The sequence below is a fragment of the Thalassophryne amazonica genome, chromosome 13, assembly GCF_902500255.1.
Source record: "Thalassophryne amazonica chromosome 13, fThaAma1.1, whole genome shotgun sequence".
NCBI classification, from domain to species: Eukaryota; Metazoa; Chordata; class Actinopteri; order Batrachoidiformes; family Batrachoididae; genus Thalassophryne; species Thalassophryne amazonica.
This window is the reverse complement of record NC_047115.1, coordinates 21,603,673-21,624,795: the sequence shown is the minus strand read 5'-3', so window position 1 is coordinate 21,624,795 and position 21,123 is coordinate 21,603,673. Positions and strand designations below refer to the sequence as shown.

General features: G+C 40.4%; 1 protein-coding gene across 1 annotated transcript; it reads right to left on the bottom strand.

The window, feature by feature from the left end:
• Positions 1-2,659: 2,659 nt before the first annotated feature.
• Positions 2,660-19,259, bottom strand: rtkn2a (rhotekin 2a). The gene is made up of 12 exons (XM_034185397.1): positions 19,134-19,259; positions 16,828-17,027; positions 15,699-15,757; positions 15,561-15,614; positions 15,362-15,479; positions 14,257-14,457; positions 14,051-14,145; positions 13,345-13,451; positions 13,087-13,218; positions 6,423-6,591; positions 6,155-6,262; positions 2,660-3,874 (listed from the first exon to the last, which is right to left on the bottom strand). The coding sequence occupies exons 1-12, from the start codon at positions 19,257-19,259 to the stop codon at positions 3,213-3,215; spliced, it is 2,031 nt and encodes a 676-aa protein (XP_034041288.1). The 3' UTR covers positions 2,660-3,212.
• Positions 19,260-21,123: the final 1,864 nt, after the last annotated feature.

Genomic DNA, 21,123 nt, shown 5'->3' with positions numbered 1-21,123 from the left:
ACACATCAACTGGCCTAAAGAGAAATGGAGGAATATTTTGTGTAAAATAAAAGTAAAATTGTTGTTTTTGGGTCCAAGGGCCGCCCGCAGACAGTTTGTGAGACGACCCCCAAACTCTGACTTCAAGCCACAGTTCACAGTGAAGACAGTGAAGCATGGTGGTGCAACCATCATGATATGGGCATGTTTCTCCTACTATGGTGTTGGGCCTATATATCACGTACCAGGTATCATGGATCAGTTTGGATATGTCAAAATACTTGAAGAGGTCATGTTGCCTTATGCTGAAGAGGACATGCCCTTGAAATGGGTATTTCAACAAGACAATGACCCCAAGCACACTAGTAAATGAGCAAAATCTTGGTTCCAAACCAACAAAATTAATGCCTCGCAGATGTGAAGAAATCATGAAAAACTGTGGCTATATAACTAAATACTAGTTTAGTGATTCACAGGATTGGTAAAAAAGCAGTTTGAACATAATAGTTTTGAGTTTGTAGCGTCAACAGCAGATGCTACTGTTATTGTGAACACCCCCTTTTCTACTTTTTTTTAACTAATAGCCCAATTTCATAGCCTTAAGAGTGTGCATATCATGAATGCTTGGTCTTGTTGGATTTGTGAGAATCTACTGAATCTACTGGTACCTTGTTTCCCATGTAACAATAAGAAATATACTCAAAACCTGGATTAATCTTTTTAGTCATATAACACTACTATTATTCTGAACACTACTGTGTGTGTGTATATATATATATATACACACACACACACACACACACACACACACACACATACATCCGTTGAGTTTATAACACGCAGGAGTGACTGCCAACAATACTTTAATATGACTATGGTTGTATATATATATAAATGAACTTATCCTTTAATTCACATCACAAAGCGAGATACTCATACAAATAAAACATTTTTTTTAAAGGGCAGCACATTTAAAACAAATTTAAGTTTTCGAGAAATATTGCAATTAAAATTCTGTTTGCTTGACAAAAACTACAAACTGCTTCTTATCTAGTGACATAATGAACAAATAACTCCTAATCGTATAGTCTGAGGTGTGATTACAGTTCATTAATAACAACTGGTGTGACAGTCTGAGTGGACGACGTACCAACAACAACGTGAACAACCTGTATTTCTTTTTTGTGTGTGTTACAGATAACCAGTTTTACCACAAAACATACAGGAAACATTTGGAACATACTGAATATTGAACCACAAATTCTTTTTGTGCAATTTTTTTTAAAGGTTTGAACTAAAGCCTTCGCTAATCCTCTCATCCATTTACACCTCCTGCTCCTGATTAAACAGGGCAACGTGATGCTGCTGTACCTGATCAGGCAATTCAATAAAGTCAACACGCCTCGTGTTTCACACACTGTAAATACAAACACCTTTCTGCAAAACGACATTGTTAAGTGGTTAAAGCATTTTAGCAGTTGGCGGTGTTTGGATATGTGCTCACAATGCACAAGGATGTTCATTATTTCTGCTTCTCCAAAGAGTCATCCACACCATTATGTTCACAGTGTTTATGGGCTGCAGTGCTGCAGCCACTGAAGTGAGGTCGCCTCCATTACCGAGACCTCAGCCGCATTAGCACCAAAACCCTGTTCTGTAAAAATCTGCTACAGTGCTCGTAAAGTCATCACAGTAAGTGGAATTCTGGCAGGTTCACAAGTATTTGGACAGTGTGGCCATTATATGGATTTTTACCTCCCTACACACTGGAGCTGAAATGAAACAATAAAAGATGTTATTTTAATTTAAGCGTGAATTTAAAAAAAAAAAAAAAAAAAATCACATTTACTATTAAAGGTATTACAACCATTTAATTGCGCAGTGACCACATTTTAAGACCCCATCGGGGGTACTTTTACACAAAATCATTTTTACAGCCATGTTTCTTTCAGCAGGTCGAGGGGATGTGTGCTTGAAGACTTTCAAGTCATTGAATATGTCTTTGACTTCATTTCCATGAATCATTAAGAAAAACATTGGCATCGGTATGGTTAATCTGTCTGCATGAGGCAGTTAGTTGATTTGTGAGGGAAGCCACCAAGACATCCAGAGAATTACAGAATTGTAGGCTTCCAATTGGACAAACTGTATATGGGGTAACTTTTGTCTGTTCTATCACCAGACAGTTTCATGGGGATGTGGAGCAGAGAAGGATTTTCTTTAAAAACAATATGTGATATGTCAGCTAATTTGCCAGAAGGCACATGGAAGACATAAGGCTGGATATGATCTTGGTTCTTCTACAAAAATCCTTTTTTCCCCACTCTGCCACGAAGCTGTTTAAAAAGTGATGCAAGACAAAAAAAACCACACTGTGCATAGTTTCTCCAGTCGCTGCCACAGAAGATAACACTTTCAGAGTCATCATGGGTATCTTGGTGGCTTCCCTCACTATAGTCTCATTCTTGCATTGTCACCAATTGATGTAAATTAAACCCAAGACATATTCTGTGGTGTGGAAACGTTTGTGTATCCATCATCTGACCTGTCAAAATAAAACTGGCTATACAAGTGATTGTTTGTATCAACAATAATCCTTATAAGTTTGTTGAATTACTTATAGCTTCTGAAAATGAAAAGCCTCTGTATAAAAATGGCTGTAATTCCAAAATGGTTAGTGTGATGTTTTTGTTAATCCCCCTTAAGTTAAATCTGAAGTTGAAACTACAATCACATCTTGATCGTTTCATTCCAGCTCCACTGTGGCGGTGTGCACAAGCTACATTACAGCCAACGTGTCACCGTCCAAATACTTATGGACCTGACTGTCGGCCAGTGGATCAGTTCCAGTTTTAGTGTGTTTGCTGAGTAATAAGCTTTTCCGTTTCGGTGGAATTAATGATGAAGCCGCTGAAGCCAACGTGCGGCTTTTAATCATCGAAGGCTTTCCCTAGATGTTTGCTGTTGGAGATGTATCAATATGAAATAGGATGTAGCATCAGATGTCACCTTGTCTTTTAGTTGTTTTGGATAATGTGAAACCAAAATCTGCTCCCACATTCAGGTCCAAATTAATATCACATTATCGTAAATTAGCTACAGCACAAATATTGTGATGTTTTTTTTTAAACCTGTAACTACTGGAGGGTGAAAACATTTAAAGTGTTATGTAGGTGTTTTTAATAGTGGTACGATGGGGTTAGCTGGTTAAATGGATACGTCTGGCTCTGAGGTCACACTGGTTTTAGGTTAATCTGCTCCCTGAAAGACTTCCCGAGTTTGGTCCTCTGTGTAGGAAGAAGACCAGGACCAGGACCAGCTACAGCATCTGGGATGCTGGCGCTGTTGTCCTGGTGCTCTGGATGCTGAGGAAGCACATCGAGGACACCCAACGGGGCATTTTTCCGGCTGAGAGCCGCGGCACCCCTGGCGTTGTTCCTCTGGAGCTGCTGGATAATGGCAGAGAATTTGGCATCTAAAGACGGTCTGCCGGTTTTAGACCTCATTGGCAGACGTGAAGCGCCAGAGTCGGAGTTTTCCTTCTCTTGGCATGTAAGTGTAGGAGGACGAACCAGTGCAGGAAGGGGCGGTCTGGCTGGACGCGTGGGAGGAGCATAAGGCTCTCTGCCAGGTGGAGGGGGCGGGGCGCGGCGCTTCTTGTTGCCAGTGGGCATAGAGCTGGTGCTGTGGGTGGGACTGGAACATGGGGTGGAGGAGTCGCTGTGAGACAGAAGACTTTTCTGAACCATCACTGAATGAGAGCCGTCAAACAAACTGGACCAGTTCGGCGTGTCCCTCTCGTCTTCTTGACCAACGAGAAAGCGTCCATCGGTCTCCTCGATCTTGTTGTGGATGATGTCAATGATGCTCTCAAACTTCCCCGGTGAGTTTATACCTGCAAAGTAAAGTCCCATTTAAGGAAACAAATGTCACAGACTTGATACAACCAGTAGGTGGCAGTAAATATCAACAATTTACAGTATGAAATTTCAAAGTTGTATTACTGTAAACTGGTTATATTGTGACACCCATCGCAGAAGTAAATCAACCTAATGTTTGCTGGAACGCCATATAAATCCTTCAAACATCCACATTTTCTAATCAATAAAATTGGCATCGATCCAAATTCACCTGAGGTCAGATATTAAGATCTATAGTTTTGGTTTATAGTTCTTTCATATGGCTCCAAAATTAGCCCCAAATTCACCTTTTTAGCCTTGTTCTAGGCTTTAACCTACAACATATTTATTGGTATGAAAGGTTTGACTGTCTGTTGGTTGGTTCATTTCTTTGTGGAATTACTCAAAAGTTTTCCAGCTGAACTCCATAAAATGTGGTGTTATGATAAGTTGTATCAAGAGGAAGAATCCATTATATTTTGGGGTTGATTGGGAACCAAGTTTTGTTTTTATTAATTTTCTTTAAAATGGGACTTTTTCAACATTCCCCTCAATATTAGAAAAATGAAATTTCAGAATCTCAATGAAACATATTTATTATAAACATCCCATGACAGAGAGAAGTCAGACTTTGTGCAGATCCAGTAAAAGTACCTGGATCAGTGAAATATACAGGGTGAACACAAAAACACTCCTTGGTTTCAAATATTTCTAATATCAAAAGTCACATGAATAATTTTACAATTTTGAAGAAGAAAATGCAAAAAGAGAAAATAAACTTCATGAGTTTGTGTAACTGTTGATACCAAAATTGTAAAATTATTCATGTGACTTTTGATATTATACATGTTTGAAACCAAGGAGTATTTTTGTGTTCAACCTGTACATTTGGAAATCAGCGATGTTGAAGTTGTGAGAAATTCAGCTCCGACCATTCAACAGAATTTGTACGCTTGTATCGCACCTCGCCGCTGCCAGCTGGTTTTCAACTTCACTTAACATCATTTTGACATGAGAGATCCACTACATCTGTTAGCCCCAGGAGAGCAGAACACTGTGCTTTAATATCTCATATAGTAGTTCCTGAGATATGAGCATGAATATATTTTAGACAAGTAGCTTTTATTTTCCTATCTTTTTTCCTGTCTATTTTAGACAAGTATCAGCTGTCTGCCTGGGTGGTTGCTATGCAGGAAGCAAGGCGGTTCCAACACCAGCACATAGTCCCAGACCTGACCTTTAGCCAATTCACCAGAATACCCATTGTAAATAACCACTATACACAAGATTTGTCCCCAAGTGTTGACCTTGACTGCTGCAGAGGTGGTTGTCCTTCTGGAAGGTTCTCCTCTCTCCACAGAGGAAAGCTGGAGCTCTGACAGAGTGACCATTAGGTTCTTGGTCACCTCCCTGACGAAGGCCCTTCTCCCAGATCGCTCAGTTTAGACGGACATCCAGCTCTAGGAAGAGTCCAGGTTGATCTGAACTTCTTCCATTAACGGATGATGGAGGCCACTGTGCTCATTGGGACTTTCAAAACAGCAGTACTGTTTCTGTACCCTTCATCAGATTTGTGCCTTGAGACAATCCTGTCTCAGAGGTCTACAGACAATTCCTTTGACTTCATGCTTGGTTTGTGCTCTGACATGCACTGTCAACTGTGGGACCTTATATGTAGACAGGTGTGTGCCTTTCCAAATCATGTCCAATGAACTGAATTTACTCCAGGTGGACTCCAATTAAGCTGTAGAAACATCTCAAGGATGATCAGTGGACACAGGATGCACCCAAGCTTAATTTTGAGCTTCATGGCAAAGGCTGTGAATACTTATGTACACGTGACTTCTTAGTTTTTTTTAACATAAATTTGCAAAAAAACAAAACAAAAAAAAACTGGTTTCACATTGTCATTATGGGGTATTGTGTATAGAATTTTGAGGGGCGAAATAAAAACCAACAACAACAAAAAAGAATTTCATCCTTTTTGGAATAAGGCTGTAAAAATGTGGGAAAAGTGATGCACCATGCCCACACGTGTTACTGCATACACTGACACAATAATAATAAAAATAATAACAATAATAATTGCACAAACAGCCAATGATGGTTAATTATATAAAACATTTTTACATCTATCATTCGCATCATGTTTCATTCACCTACAATAAACAAACATCACAAATCCAAATCCTGTCAAAACATGAGACATCAAGCAGCTGTTGAATTATTAAGACACCCGACTCGCTTCAGCCACTCTGTCCAATTACTTTACTCACTGAGGTCGTTGTAAACACAGTCGGCCTGCTTGGCGAGGAAGAGTGATGGTTTCCGTGGTGATGCAATCTCGATCTTCATTAGCTGGTCACAGCAGTGCAGCCACTGGCCTGGTGGTAAACAAAGAGACGCCGCCATAAACGTCAACTTAAATTTGACACGTTTCTTATCCAGACTGAGGAACACTAACATTTGCTGACACATTTTCAAAAACAAAAAGACGCTTTTTGCTGAAAACGCTCGTCCTGTGCACTCATGGCCTTCACTCACTCTGATCATAGAGGTGCTGGTGGAAGGCGTCTGCCCACTCGTCCATCTCGTCGCCGGCGTCCGTGCTGAAGACAATGGTCCGACTTCCATCTGATGATGGATAGATGATGGACAGACTTCTAGATTTTTGGCCTGCTGCCTCCTTCTCCAGCACACAGATACGAGTATCCTGTGGTGACAACACAAATTTCAAACACCTGATTTTATACTGAAAATACTCCAGCTGATGCAGAAATTTATTTATTTTTGGATGCAATAGAGCAGGTGTCACTTTTTTAACTTGCCTGCAAATGTTGGATCAAACTCAGCATCAGTGAAGGTGATGCTTGTATGAATTCTATCGACTAAATACTGCAGATAAAATGACAATAATGAATACCATATTTTCATTGGCGTTTATTTTGTTTAGTGCTTTGATTTCTGGGAAAGCCCTACATACACACACACACACACACACACACACTCATCCTCAAGCGCTTAGTCCAATTAAGGGTCACGGGGGGCTGGAGCCTATCTCAGCAATCATAGAGCACGAGGCGGGGTACACCCTGGGCAGGATGTCATCTGATGCAGAGCCCTATATGAGCATGTAATCAGTAAGTGTGAAGACAGAATGTGACCTTTTCACTCTTTAGAACAAGTCAAGGTTAGCCATCTTTGAACTTGTCCAAGTTCTGTGTCCCAAGAATGTTCCTTGTGAATTTGAAGACCCTGGCAGTAATAAGACTGGTTTTCACAATACCCGATGGACATATTTTGGCCTCAGATTAAAAAAAAACCCACACCATGAACCCTCTGGAAAACACAGTATTAAGTAAAAACCAGGAGTTGATCATTATTGAAAGGGGAAATTTGAAATTTTTATACCTATGCTCCATTTTTAGATGCTTTGGTGTGTGTGTGTGTGTGTGTCATTTTTTTTCACTTGGGACAAAGATGAAATTGATTTTAAGATGAATAACAATGAATAATTGATTACAAGTCGAATGTCGATGAAAAGCTCATTCTAAAAGAAAAAAAAAAATTCATCAACAGCTGACTTGTAATAACTCGGCACCAGGGGAGGATGGCGAGGCCAAGGTAAGTGGCTAACTGTGTAACTGGCAGTTTTAAAATGTTTCTTTACATTTAATGGGGAAAAATGTAAACGTTTACCCCCACAGGTAAACTCTCCATACGGCAGAACACTTCAAACAAAATTTTCGCCTTTTTAGTGGCAACAAGAATCAGTTTACCAAGACTGCTTTTAGCTTGCTCTGTGCCTTTACATTAATTAGCTGGTTAGCCCATGGGTTAGCATGCTGTTTGCATGATAAATCAATAATGTGATCAATTTTGTTTTTGTCCCAAATTAAAAGATGACCCGCAGAATGTCTAAAAACACAGCATAGATTGTAACATCCAGGAAAGATGTAGTCACTTTCTGTGTTTAATCATTTAAGTCATAACATTTTCCTTGGCTCCATGATAATTTTGTTCTGTAGTAGTGAAATTAAGAATTCACAATCTTAGGTTGTAATATGATCAAAATTTCTGCAAATAATTTAGAACTTTGGCTCTCGTGGGTTAATATACGAGGTCTGTGATGAAAAAAGCGGTCCTTTTTATTTTTTCAAAAAATAAATGCATTTGATTCATATGTTTTTACGTCAGACAATCTTGAACCCTCGTGCGCATGCGTGAGTTTTTTCACGCGTGTCGGTGACGTCATTCGCCTGTGGGCAGGCATTGAGTGAGGAGTGCTCCACCCCGCTTGTCGGAATCTCTTTGTCTGAATAGCCGCTGCGGACGGTGCGCGTTGCTTTATCAAATCAAATCAATTTCATTTATATAGCGCCAAATCACAACAAACAGTTGCCCCAAGGCGCGTCATATTGCAAGGCAAAGCCATACAATAATTACAGAAAAACCCCAACTGTCAAAACGACCCCCTGTGAGCAAGCACTTGGCGACAGTGGGAAGGAAAAACTCCATTTTAACAGGAAGAAACCTCCAGCAGAACCAGGCTCAGGGAGGGGCAGTCTTCTGCTGGGACTGGTTGGGGCTGAGGGAGAGAACCAGGAAAAAGACATGCTGTGGAGGGGAGCAGAGATCGATCACTAATGATTAAATGCAGAGTGGTGCATACAGAGCAAAAAGAGAAAGAAACAGTGCATCATGGGAACCCCCCAGCAGTCTACGTCTATAGCAGCATAACTAAGGGATGGTTCAGGGTCACCTGATCCAGCCCTAACTATAAGCTTTAGCAAAAAGGAAAGTTTTAAGCCTAATCTTAAAAGTAGAGAGGGTGTCTGTCTCCCTGATCTGAATTGGGAGCTGGTTCCACAGGAGAGGAGCCTGAAAGCTGAAGGCTCTGCCTCCCATTCTACTCTTACAAACCCTACGAACTACAAGTAAGCCTGCAGTCTGAGAGCGAAGCGCTCTATTGGGGTGATATGGTACTAAGAGGTCTCTGAGATAAGATGGGACCTGATTATTCAAAACCTTATAAGTAAGAAGAAGAATTTTAAATTCTATTCTGGAATTAACAGGAAGCCAATGAAGAGAGGCCAATATGGGTGAAATATGCTCTCTCCTTCTAGTCCCCATCAGTACTCTAGCTGCAGCATTTTGAATTAACTGAAGGCTTTTCGGGGAACTTTTAGGACAACCTGATAATAATGAATTACAATAGTCCAGCCTAGAGGAAATAAATGCATGAATTAGTTTTTCAGCATCACTCTGAGACAAGACCTTTCTAATTTTAGAGATATTGCGCAAATGCAAAAAAGCAGTCCTACATATTTGCTTAATATGCGCATTGAATGACATATCCTGATCAAAAATGACTCCAAGATTTCTCACAGTATTACTAGAGGTCAGGGTAATGCCATCCAGAGTAAGGATCTGGTTAGACACCATGTTTCTAAGATTTGTGGGGCCAAGTACAATAACTTCAGTTTTATCTGAGTTTAAAAGCAGGAAATTAGAGGTCATCCATGTCTTTATGTCTGTAAGACAATCCTGCAGTTAACTAATTGGTGTGTGTCCTCTGGCTTCATGGATAGATAAAGCTGAGTATCATCTGCGTAACAATGAAAATTTAAGCAATGCTGTCTAATAATACTGCCTAAGGGAAGCATGTATAAAGTGAATAAAATTGGTCCTAGCACAGAACCTTGTGGAACTCCATAATTAACCTTAGTCTGTGAAGAAGATTCCCCATTTACATGAACAAATTGTAATCTATTAGATAAATATGATTCAAACCACCGCAGCGCAGTGCCTTTAATACCTATGGCATGCTCTGATCTCTGTAATAAAATTTTATGGTCAACAGTATCAAAAGCAGCACTGAGGTCTAACAGAACAAGCACAGAGATGAGTCCACTGTCTGAGGCCATAGGAAGATCATTTGTAACCTTCACTAATGCTGTTTCTGTACTATGATGAATTCTAAAACCTGACTGAAACTCTTCAAATAGACCATTCCTCTGTAGATGATCAGTTAGCTGTTTTACAACTACCCTTTCAAGAAGTTTTGAGAGAAAAGGAAGGTTGGAGATTGGCCTATAATTAGCTAAGATAGCTGGGTCAAGTGATGGCTTTTTAAGTAAAGGTTTAATTACTGCCACCTTAAAAGCCTGTGGTACATAGCCAACTAATAAAGACAGATTGATCATATTTAAGATTTATCAACATTTTTTCTGGACCTGTGAGGGATATCCAAGTGGACACTATTCGAGAAATTAAGCTTGTTTTCGGTGAAAAGTTTAACGGCTGATGAGAGATTATGGGGTGTTTCTGTCGGTGTAAAGACTTCCCACGGAGTGGGATGTCGCGCAGCGCTTCCAGGCACCGTCGTTGGCCTGTTTCGACCTGAAAACATTCTAATTTAAGGCTTAATTCACCCAGGACGTCGTGAGAGAACAGAGAAGATTCAGAACAGGCCGGCATGAGGACTTTATGCGGACATTCCACTGTTTAAGGACATTTTGTAATGAAAGACGTGGGCGCAAATGCGCCAAGTTGTTTCCGTGATGACTCGGCGAATCCGTCTGCGCCGCGACAGGAAAAACACCTTCGTGTTGAAAACCATTTGTAAAATTCAGGCAGCTTTTGATGGCTTTCAACAAGTGAGTAACTGAGAAATTGTTTAACAGCTTGGGCATGTTCCAACTTGCGCGTTAAGGTTTCCAACGGAGGCGTTTTTCCTGTTGCGACCCCCCGCGGTCGGGTCCGGCCCGACATGCGACTCTGCCCGCACGTTCTTTCATTACAAAATGTCCGTTAACAATGGAATGTCCGAATAAACTCCTCATGCTGACTTCTTCTGAAAGTTCTCTCTTCTCTGACGACTTACTGGTTCAACAGAGCCTGAAATGTGGAAGTTTTCAACTTGAAACGGCGAGACACTGCCGCCTCGAAGCGCGGATCGCCGTCAGGCACCGTGGGCCGTCCTTATGGCGACACTACCAGACCAAAATCTCTCATCAGCCGTTAAAATTTTTACCGAAAACCAGCTGAATTTATCGAATGGTGTCCACTCAGTTGTGCCTTACAGTTTTTGAAAAGATTTTTATCAAACAAAGCAGCAGTCTCTGAACCATTCCTAAACAATGAAAAAACGACGAGAGGGTGGGCGACTCCTCACTCAAAGACTGCCCACAGGCGAATAACGTAACCGACAGGTGTGAAAAAACTCTCGCATGCCCACGAGGGTTCAAGCATGTCTGATGTAATCACACTTGATTCAAATCCATATGGTTTTTGAAAAAAATAATAAGGTCCGTTACTTTTATCACAGACCTCGTACTCTGACAACACGGCTACAATACAGTGGGAAACTTTCCCGCCATGCTGTTTAAGGGCAAAAGAGCATCACTATGCTACATATGCTAATGTTGGCATCATGAAGCTGAGGAAAAACAGCAGACCTCCAACTGTGACTCAAAGTGTCAAAAACATAAAAAAAATGAAAACAGAATTACAGTGATGAACACAGTGAATAAATTCAGAACACAAAAGATACTGCTGAGACAAACTGCATAAAATGTGAACATTTTTCACACAAAGGTTTTGCGCGATATCTGCTAGACAGTCATCACTAATGTTGTGCTTGCAATGTTTTTACTAGAGATGTACCGAATCCAAGATTCAGTTTCGGATTCGGCCGAACATTGGCCTTATTGACGGGGTTCGGTTTCGGCCGAACCCTAGAGCGCCAACCGAACCGAATCCGACCGCACGTAAGCACAACGTGATTACGTCGTTAATGTTTAAGGACGGGTTCACACGGCAGGATAATTAGGCCGATATCGGTCCCGATCTTCCCCTTCCGACAATCTTAAGGACGCCCCTACAATCATGATGACGCTAAAGATAATCTTATCAGATATTCCTGCCGTGTGTGGTGTGTTCAGAGCGCTCTGATCTGCTCGGAAGGGCGTCAGGAGCGCTCCGATTGCAAATCGGGGATATTCAACATGTTGGATTTTTTTGGGGGTCGATATCGCAGTGTGTGTGTTGTGTCCTCTGACCAAAACAAGTACACAGCCTCTGCTAAATGTGACATTCAGCCAATCAGAAAGCGAGGTACTGGATGTACGGAGCGGAAAAAAAAATCAAAACAGCTGTTCTGACTTACCAGAAAGTCCGGTGGTCACGCTGTCTCCACTCCTTTAAAGAACACCTTTTCTTTTTCTTTTTGTATAGTTTTTTTCCCCCTCTGTTTTAAATAGTCCACAAAGTATCTCTGTTTGTTTACTCTGAAGTCACGTTTAATCTCGAGAGATTTTGCAAGATTTCCTGTCTGAGCTGTGAATGTCCGTGCGTGAAATCTGTGCATGTGTGGTGTTGTTGTCCTTACCGTGTGGCTGAACACCACACGCTGTACGACCAAACCTGTTAGAGCCATGAGTTTTTAATCTTCACGTGTGTGGTCTCTCAGGTTTTGGAAACCTAAAGATAATTTTAAAATCCTGTCGTGTGAACCAGGCTTAAGAGAAGATAACCTTTTTGCTCTCTTTCTTTGTTCTTTGGAATGAACAGAACACTAAGCCTGTACACTGAATGGCTTTAAGCTTAACATTTCAGTGGTGTTCTGTAAGTGTGACTATACTCAAATAAAAAAATAATGGTAGAAGTTATCACCTATGTTTTATCTTACTGTTAAGGAAAGGAAATACACTGTGCAATGGTTTTCATTGCATTATAATGTACTAGCTGATGATCAGGGTAGGATTCGGTATTCGGTTTCAGATTCGGCCAAATCTTAAGCAGTGGATTCGGTATTCGGCAGAACCTTAAAAATCAGGATTCGGTACATCTCTAGTTTTTACTTGGTTTGACAAAATTAATCAGAATGTTTTTCTAGTTCATGTCTTAAATTCCAAGTTCCCATAGAATGCAGGATGATGAACTTTGAACCTTGCTCATGCACTTCCTCTTTCTCATCTGCAAAATCTGACACTCACTATGTCTGCCATGGAAACTTCCCTCTCCACCCCCCAATTTTTTTCCCAGCAATAAAATAACGTGTAATTTAGTAATATGCAGAAATAACTACATAATAACTCAATTTCAACACAAATAAACTTGTCAATTCTGTTAAGACAAAAGGGACGACATCTTTAAAATGACAACCAACAATCACCTGAACAATACGCTGAGTGTTCTGTCTTACCTCATTAATGGGTATGTTGATGGTGGGCTGGACTTTAGCATCAATTTCCTCTGGAGTGAAGTAACAGGATAAAACGCCGGCACTCAGCACGCAGTAAAGTCTGTAGCAGTGGAACAATCCATCCACATTTTGCTGAAAATCACCAAAAACACACCACAAGTCATATTTGCTGCTTTGGTGAAACACAGATTTAATTGTAGTTAATCCAGTAGAGGGTTTGAAGGCTAATAATGCTCATGATGGGAGTTGTGGATGCACCTTGTGACTGAGGTAGCCGGTCATCATGCACTGGGTCATACAGGCCGGCTGGGCCACCAGCCTGCAGCACAGGTTGCCATAAAGAGGAAGCCAGGAAGACCACTCAGCTGTCACGGTGACGAGCAACAGCCTCAGTTAACATCAAACGTATTAAATCAACTGGGTGAAAATTCCACAAAGAAGCAACACTGACAAACAACTGTGTGATGGCAACATATTGGATTTTATTTAACGCCCTTTGGGCAAAAGAAATCCTCAGATGGACCCAGAATGCTGGTTCACTGCAACATGGAGAAGTGACCAGTGGATTTATGCAGGAAGCCTTCATCTTGTGGTGTGTAACATAAGGACTGTTAAATCCCCAAAAACAAGCAAGATGGACAAATAACTGTAGCGGACAGCATATTGGATGTTACTTGGTGGACTTTGTGCAAAAGAAATCATCCGATGGACCTCAATTGCTGGTTCACAGTGTTGGAAACACTACAATAAAAATGTAAGTCCATTTGATTTTTTTTTATCAGCTCTTTAATTTGGGATTTTTGTGCACTGTTGTAGTGCACTTTTATTATTGGCATTCATCATTTTATTACTGATCTTAATTTTCTTTAGTGCTTTGATTTCTGGGAAACCCTGATATGAATAATTATTAATAATAATAATAATAATGAATGCATGATTTTTCAGTACATAAGTCATGTCTTACGGCCTTGGAGGACAGTGAAGGAGTGAGACTGAAAACTGCCTTCAGCCTGAGGCAGATGCAGCGTGGTGGAGGCCAGCAAGCTGAACTTTGCTCCGCTGTCGCAAAATAAGGGACAAATACACACAGTGGTGTTTTAATTTCAATGACTGATAACCTATTTCACAAACTTGTTATTCCTCCACCCGGCGAGGACATGTGACACTTACGAGGGGACGGGATTTTGTTGCAGGAAGGAGTCAGAGTCTGGACTGTCCAGCAGAGGGCGCAGCTTCATCCCAGAGGTCTTTCCCAAGGAGGAGCGGATCTTCTTTGCCAGTTTCTTTGGTGTGTTGACAGATGTGAGCTCCTCCTCCAGGGCGCAGCTCCACAGCTCCACCTTCAGCTCAAACTGGGGAACTGCATCCTTACTGTAAGGGAGGAAGAACTTAAACCACGCTACTGCTCCAGAGAAAGGTCTTAAAAAAACAGACACCTCCCCCCAGCAGCATATATAAAAAAGAAAAGAAGTCTGTCTCCAACAGTGTATTTTTGATACAAATTCAAAAGAAATGTACTTCCAAATAGAAGAAGAGTACTTCTGGTACTGGTCCTTATCTTTGGACTATGTAGCGTCAAGCAGATGAGTCTATGACTCCACCTGGATGCAGGTTACTTCCCCAGCTGAAGTCAGTCCCCATTTACATGTGGGTAGACTGAGACCATGTTGGTTTAGGGTTTTGTCCAAGGACAAAGACAAGTAGCTTGAACTGGATTCGAACTTCCAGACAGCATTCATTAAAATAAATCAACACTTTTAAAATCATTATTACTTTAGGACACTCAGAGAGTGTGTACAACAGCCCTCCATTTATCCATCCTTATATTTCCCCACACGGTTGCGGGAACACGTCCTGCGTAGCATTCAGCAGGTGGCAGACTGTAACTTAATGCAAGTTCAACCACTAATTTACTGTAGCTCATTCAGTATGCAGTCACCATCCAACAGGTGGCAGACACACATATGGGATATTACATAGACCAAACAAAGTTGCTTTTTCAGCCGATCAGGTGCATTAAAGTTAACTACAAATTAATCACATTGTCCTCATTATGTGCTCTTTTTATCTGATGAGTAAAAAGAAGACAGCAGTTATTGTTTATGAGTTACTGTTTGCACAATTGGAAAATGTACTACAGTTGTTCATCCAACACAGACACAGCAACTTTCCAACAGTGCCCTCTATAGTTCAAATAAGCAGGTACTTATGTATTACTTAAATATTACTTCAGGAGGAGTGTTTCTTTTTCCAAATTAAGCACACAAATACTTACAAAATAGTGATTCCTTCAAAGCAGATGTCAGTGACAGATCGGTCCACCACCATCATTTGGGTGTCAAACACCTCTGAGTCGATCTGCATCAGACAGAAAGCTGCCACCCGACGAGAACCTGATAAACACAGGGGAGTGAATGTGTGCAGAAAGCAGCTCTGCAGAAGAACACTGGGTGAAGTGAAACAGAAAAACTCACTCCCTCTGTTGTTGAAGTGGTCGGAATCCCTCCACATCAAAGGAATACGAAGTCCTATCAGCACAGGAAGAAAAACCTCAGAATAAATCACTTAAAAACAACTTTTTATCTATTTTTGTGCAGAGAAAAGTGTGTTACCAGATATTGCAACTGTTCCTTTACAGGGCACGCAGTCATCTGACATGGCATCTGTAAAACTGGAATGAAATTTCAGATTATAAATGTTCCCGGCAGGTTGTGAAGAGAAGCAAAGTGAGATTTCTTTTACTCCCAAATTGAGCCAACGGCCATTTCTGGAAGGGCACTGCGCACTTCTGATGTTGGACTGAGGCTATAAATCTGCCTAAGATGTCTGGCAACCTTACAAATTATTTAGGATTACTGTAAATTTTTGTGAAATGCATAAAAAATTTGGAAATTTGAACAATACTTCCGAGCACAATTCCAAAACAGCCCTGGTCCTATTTGGGAATAACTCAGACTTGCAAATTGCACAAAATATAAACACTATGTAACTAACTGTCTCACTAAATCTACTTTAATTTAGCACTTTATTTGAAATAATCCCCAAGATGAATGGAAATCCACAAGCAGTTCCTGTTCAGAACCAAAATCCAAATTTTTCAATTCCTTGGAATCGTATGTCTGAGACGCTATTCCTTTTATCAGTGCCTGCTTGTTTTTATGACACATCCACGTTGCACAAACTCATGGTTGTGGCAAACTCTGCACCTAGCAACAAGGAAAACAACTGCAACAAAGGCACTCAAAAACATTTCAAGATAAAATCTCTCATTTTCTTTTTTTGCAAGTTTTGAGTTAAAAGCTGCTCTTTATTAAACATTCTTCTGGATCTCAGTTCCAGAACATATTCCAGCTCTCCTCCAAAACTGAGTATTTATTTCTTGGAGTATTATCTACCTGCTCGACAAATTTCAGTGAAATCTGCTCATTACTTTTTGAGTTATCCTGCTAACAGGGAAACAAACAGACAAACAAATGCTGCTGAAGACATTAACTCCTTAGCAGAGGTCATGATCCTGAAAACCTGTGTAGCCCCACATCATTCCACACAGAAAACTGATCAGGCATTGATAAGGGAATCAATAAATGAACCAGACAGATAAACAGAACTGATATCCAAAACAACCAGAGTAATTCACATCCCTAATCCCCTACTGGATTCCTGCAATAAATTCTACATTACAAACTGGAATCTCTGTCATACTTTACCAGATGTTTTTGAGACCTGAGTGTCCTGTCATACCTCCTGGATGCTCCCGTCACGCCCCGTTCTTCTCTCTTCGCCTGCAGTTGTGTGAGATAAGCCTTGATCCTGGTGTTGCATGTCTGCAGGTTTTTGGAAGCGTTGAGAATCGGTTCTCTCTTTGTGCAGGCCAGGAGCAGTTTATAGGCTCCCTCTCGCATCCGCACCTCAAAGTCCAGCTTTTCTTGCACGTCGGCATCCTTTCAGACACAAAGACACAACGCACGCTCGACTTTTAAACAGCACGTAAAACACGTGTCAGGTGGTGTTTCCCTTGATCTGGTTTGTATGGTGGCCAACAGAGGGCACAACACTTCCAAATTAAAACAACATTAGCAAATGCAATATCTGTCTGGAAGACTGTCAGTAAAAAAAACAGATGCTTCAGTGCATCGCGGAACTCTACTGTCTTTATCGCTACTTGGTCTGCGGAGTTGAGGAAGTTTATTAATTTACTTCATTGAGGATACTTTTAAAGAGCTGAATTTACATATCTTGTTATTTTATTATGTTCGCCAAGGAAGTAATAAAATCATCAGCATTTATTTGATGTCTGTCTGTTAGCAGGAATACGTCAAAACTACTGCACGGATTTTGACGAAATTTTCACCACAGATAGATATGTGGCCCTGCGACAGACTGGCGTCCTGTCCAGGGTGTACCCCGCCTCACGCTCTGTGACTGCTGGGAACCCTTAATTGGACTAAGCGGTTTAAGATGAGTGTGTGAGTAGATATTAGGCTATGGAAAACTCCATTACATTTCAGAGGTGATCCGGATCTGGATTCTGGATCAAGATTTCACATTATAGTATCGGCTTTGACAGATTAGGTCAAAACTACTTCACAGATTCCCACCAAATTTTCACCACACATTGGTGTTAGGCCTCTGAAGACTCCATTAATTTTTGGAGGTGATCTGGACCTGGATCTGGATTCTGAATCAGGATTTCACTTTGCAGATTTTTAAAGATTACATCAAAACTACTTTATGGATATGACATCAAGATGTTAAACCAAGATCAGGAAAACACTCTTTAGTTTCAGCTTGTGAATTAAATATCACACTGCAACATCTTGATCAGTCGGATCATTCTGGATCAGTATGCAATTATTGCATTGTGTTGTGGGATCCAGATCCAAGTAAAGTCCAGGTCCTGATGTAAATCACATATCTGTTATTTTGAGTCCTTGTCAGAAATCTCAGATTGCTTTTGTTAATATTTGTAGTATTGTTGTTATTTATTCTTGTTGTGTGGCTAGTGTGCTTGCTTCCAGAACAGAAGGTTTTCAGTTCAAGCCCACCCCTGCCAATGCTCCATGAAATGTGCAGTAGAGGTGGGCGATACCGGGAATTTTGGTATTGATCTGATACCAATTAAATACAGGCCCAGTATTGCTGATTTTGATACCGATACTTTTTCATATTTAAGCTTCATAGATCCAAAGGATCCAAAAGACCTAGGATAGAATTTCGCCAAACATTGTACGTGACAACAAAATACTTTATTATCACAATCAACATTTTTGTTTTAAAAAATATCACTCAATCCAACTTAAAATCTCCTGAGGTAGAGGGCTGAGTCAAGGAGAGCGCTGAGTGGGCAGCCAGGCCGAGTCTACCTGCATGGCTGTTGGTTGGCGCTGCTGAGCCACATGCCGGCACAACAACAAAAGACCAGAGGGGGGAGGGTGCGCTGCTCCATGTTGTGTGACACAATCTACTCTTACAGACAGAGAGTAGACTTTGATTAATCTGTGTGCGCAGCAGTCAGTGCGTGTGGGAGAGAGAAAATAAGCTTGAGTATCTATCTTTTTACACGAGGATCATTCAATATCAGTACCAGCGTTGGTATCGATATTATCGATATTAGAATCGATCCGCCCATCTCTAATGTGCAGTTGCATCACAAAGGGCCCCCGGTGTAAAACTTGTGCCAAATCAACAAGCACCAGATCCGTTCTGTATCTGTTGTGGCGACCCTGAGTGAAAAAGCGAGAGGCCGAAGGAACTCGGGATGCAAATCCACGGTGCATGTGTGGGTGGATCTATTGTGCACAAACACAATCAAAAGGGGGAAACTCCCATATTGGATTACAGAAATGCATTGTTCTCAAAAACAGAAAGAAACCTATTATTATTATTAGCATTACCGTTATTGTTAATATCAACATCGTTATTGTTATGTATGTAAAAATAGTCGATATCATGTCAGTCAGATTCGTGTAGTCGTGATGCGGCGTTAAATCTGAACCGAGTAAACACAGCGGTCTGCTTTGAAAGCAAATATAAATCCTTGTCCTCACCTCCGTCTGTAGAAATAATGAGCTCTGCCGTATTTTCTTCCTTTTAATCTCCATGGCGGTGGCAGAACAGGACGATATTTCCTTCCTCCGACTGCCGCCGGTTTGAACGTCCCGCTGATCAGCCATCGTCTCCAACGGACACAGAGGGAGATTCGATTTATGTCTCATCATCTGCCGGATTACACCTCTAGCCATTACTAAACAACAAAATCAAACATTCTCCACGACAAATTGTCTTTGTTATAACAAATCACACTCTTCTGAAGATTAAATTGGTACGGTAACTAGCAAGGGACGTCGTTCTTTCGAATTTTGAAATGAAAAATGTAGAGGACCAACTTTAAACAAAACAAACGGACTAAACCTAAAGTAAATGTAAAATTTATCGTAAAGAAATTAAACAACCCACGGCCTCAGCGAAAACCAATATTCATTGAAACTATTCAGAACCAAATCTGCACGCAAAAGAAACGCACCGTTCTGCCGGTACGAACGGATAAATAAATCGAACGTTTCCTCGCAGATACAGCCTGGAGGCGTAGTTGTGCTGTTTTTTTGTTTTGTTTTTGTTCGTTTTTATCAATAATAATAATAATAATAATAATAAAAATAAGTTACGCGAATACAGCGTATTCAATATCTCTTTAAGTTAAAGTGTAATTTTTAAAATCGTTTCGTTTTGAAAATCAATAAGCTCAAATCTTTTTCTCCACTATATTTTGAGTTTTGTTTAACCTCCTGCGCGTACAGAAATAACGTGTAATATAGATGGAATTACATTTATATTACGATAAAACTTTATAACACCTTAAATTTAAGAATGCGTGCATGTGTGTTTTTTTAAAAAGTAACTGAAATAGGTGTAGACTCATTTAATTTGATATGATCTGGATTATTTCCGTGCATCATCGCAACGCGTTTTTCTGCGTTACGTTTAACAATCACAGCTGATGAAATTCAAACAGTAAGTCCAGGAAACCCGCCCGACGTGGAGCTTCTGCTGGTCGAGTTGGAAACGTCCACGGACACGGCTGCTGTGCACCGTGTCAAGTTACCCGGAAACAAAACACAATAAACCGGAATTGACAGAGCATCAAAAGTAAAATCTTTTTTTTTTAAATAAACCAGAGACGTTATTATATACAAACCTTTCAATAATAATACTAATAATAATAATAATAATAATGACAAATTAAATAATGGATATTTTGTTTGCTGGAAGTAATTCGCAGTACCCAAGAAAAGTTTGATCATCCCCATTCACATTTAGATTTTTTTAAGTGTGGAAAAAGAGTGCACATCATCATTGCAGACTCTTGTAAGTTCACATGTAGCAGTCCTATGAAGATACCTTTCAGCACACAAAAGAGTCAAAGTCAAGGTCAAAGGTCAAGTTCACAGGAAGGTCAAACACTAAAATCACCCAAACAACTTTCCTGGTCACACGTTTTCAAATTTTGCCTTCAAACTTCACAGGATGTTAGTAAGTAGTATGATGCATAAGCTATTACCTGGGATAATCAATCGACCATGACCATGACCTTCAGGAGTTCAAAGATGACTTTAAAGTATGTCAAATGAAATATTTCAGGAAAGCATGTCATGTAATACACCAAATTAAAGGGCATGATGACAGGGTCCAGAATATATCAAACAATTTAAGTTATGATGTCATTTGTTGATGTCATGATGAAAAACCTGCAATATTTACACTTTTTAAGGGTGTGAAAAAGAGTGCAAATCATCATTGCAGATTCTTGTAAGTTCACATGTAGCAGTACTATGGAGATACCTTTCAGTACACAAAAGGGTAAAGGTCAAAGGTCAAGATCACAGGAAGGTCAAACACTAAAATCACAAAAAAAACTTTGCTGATCGAAATTTGTGCTTTTTTGCAGTCAAATTTGGCATAAATATAGTTAATGGCCTTGCCCGCCAGTCCCTGTTCATGGTGGCCATTTCTCATGATAGTCTCACTTTTTCATCTTTT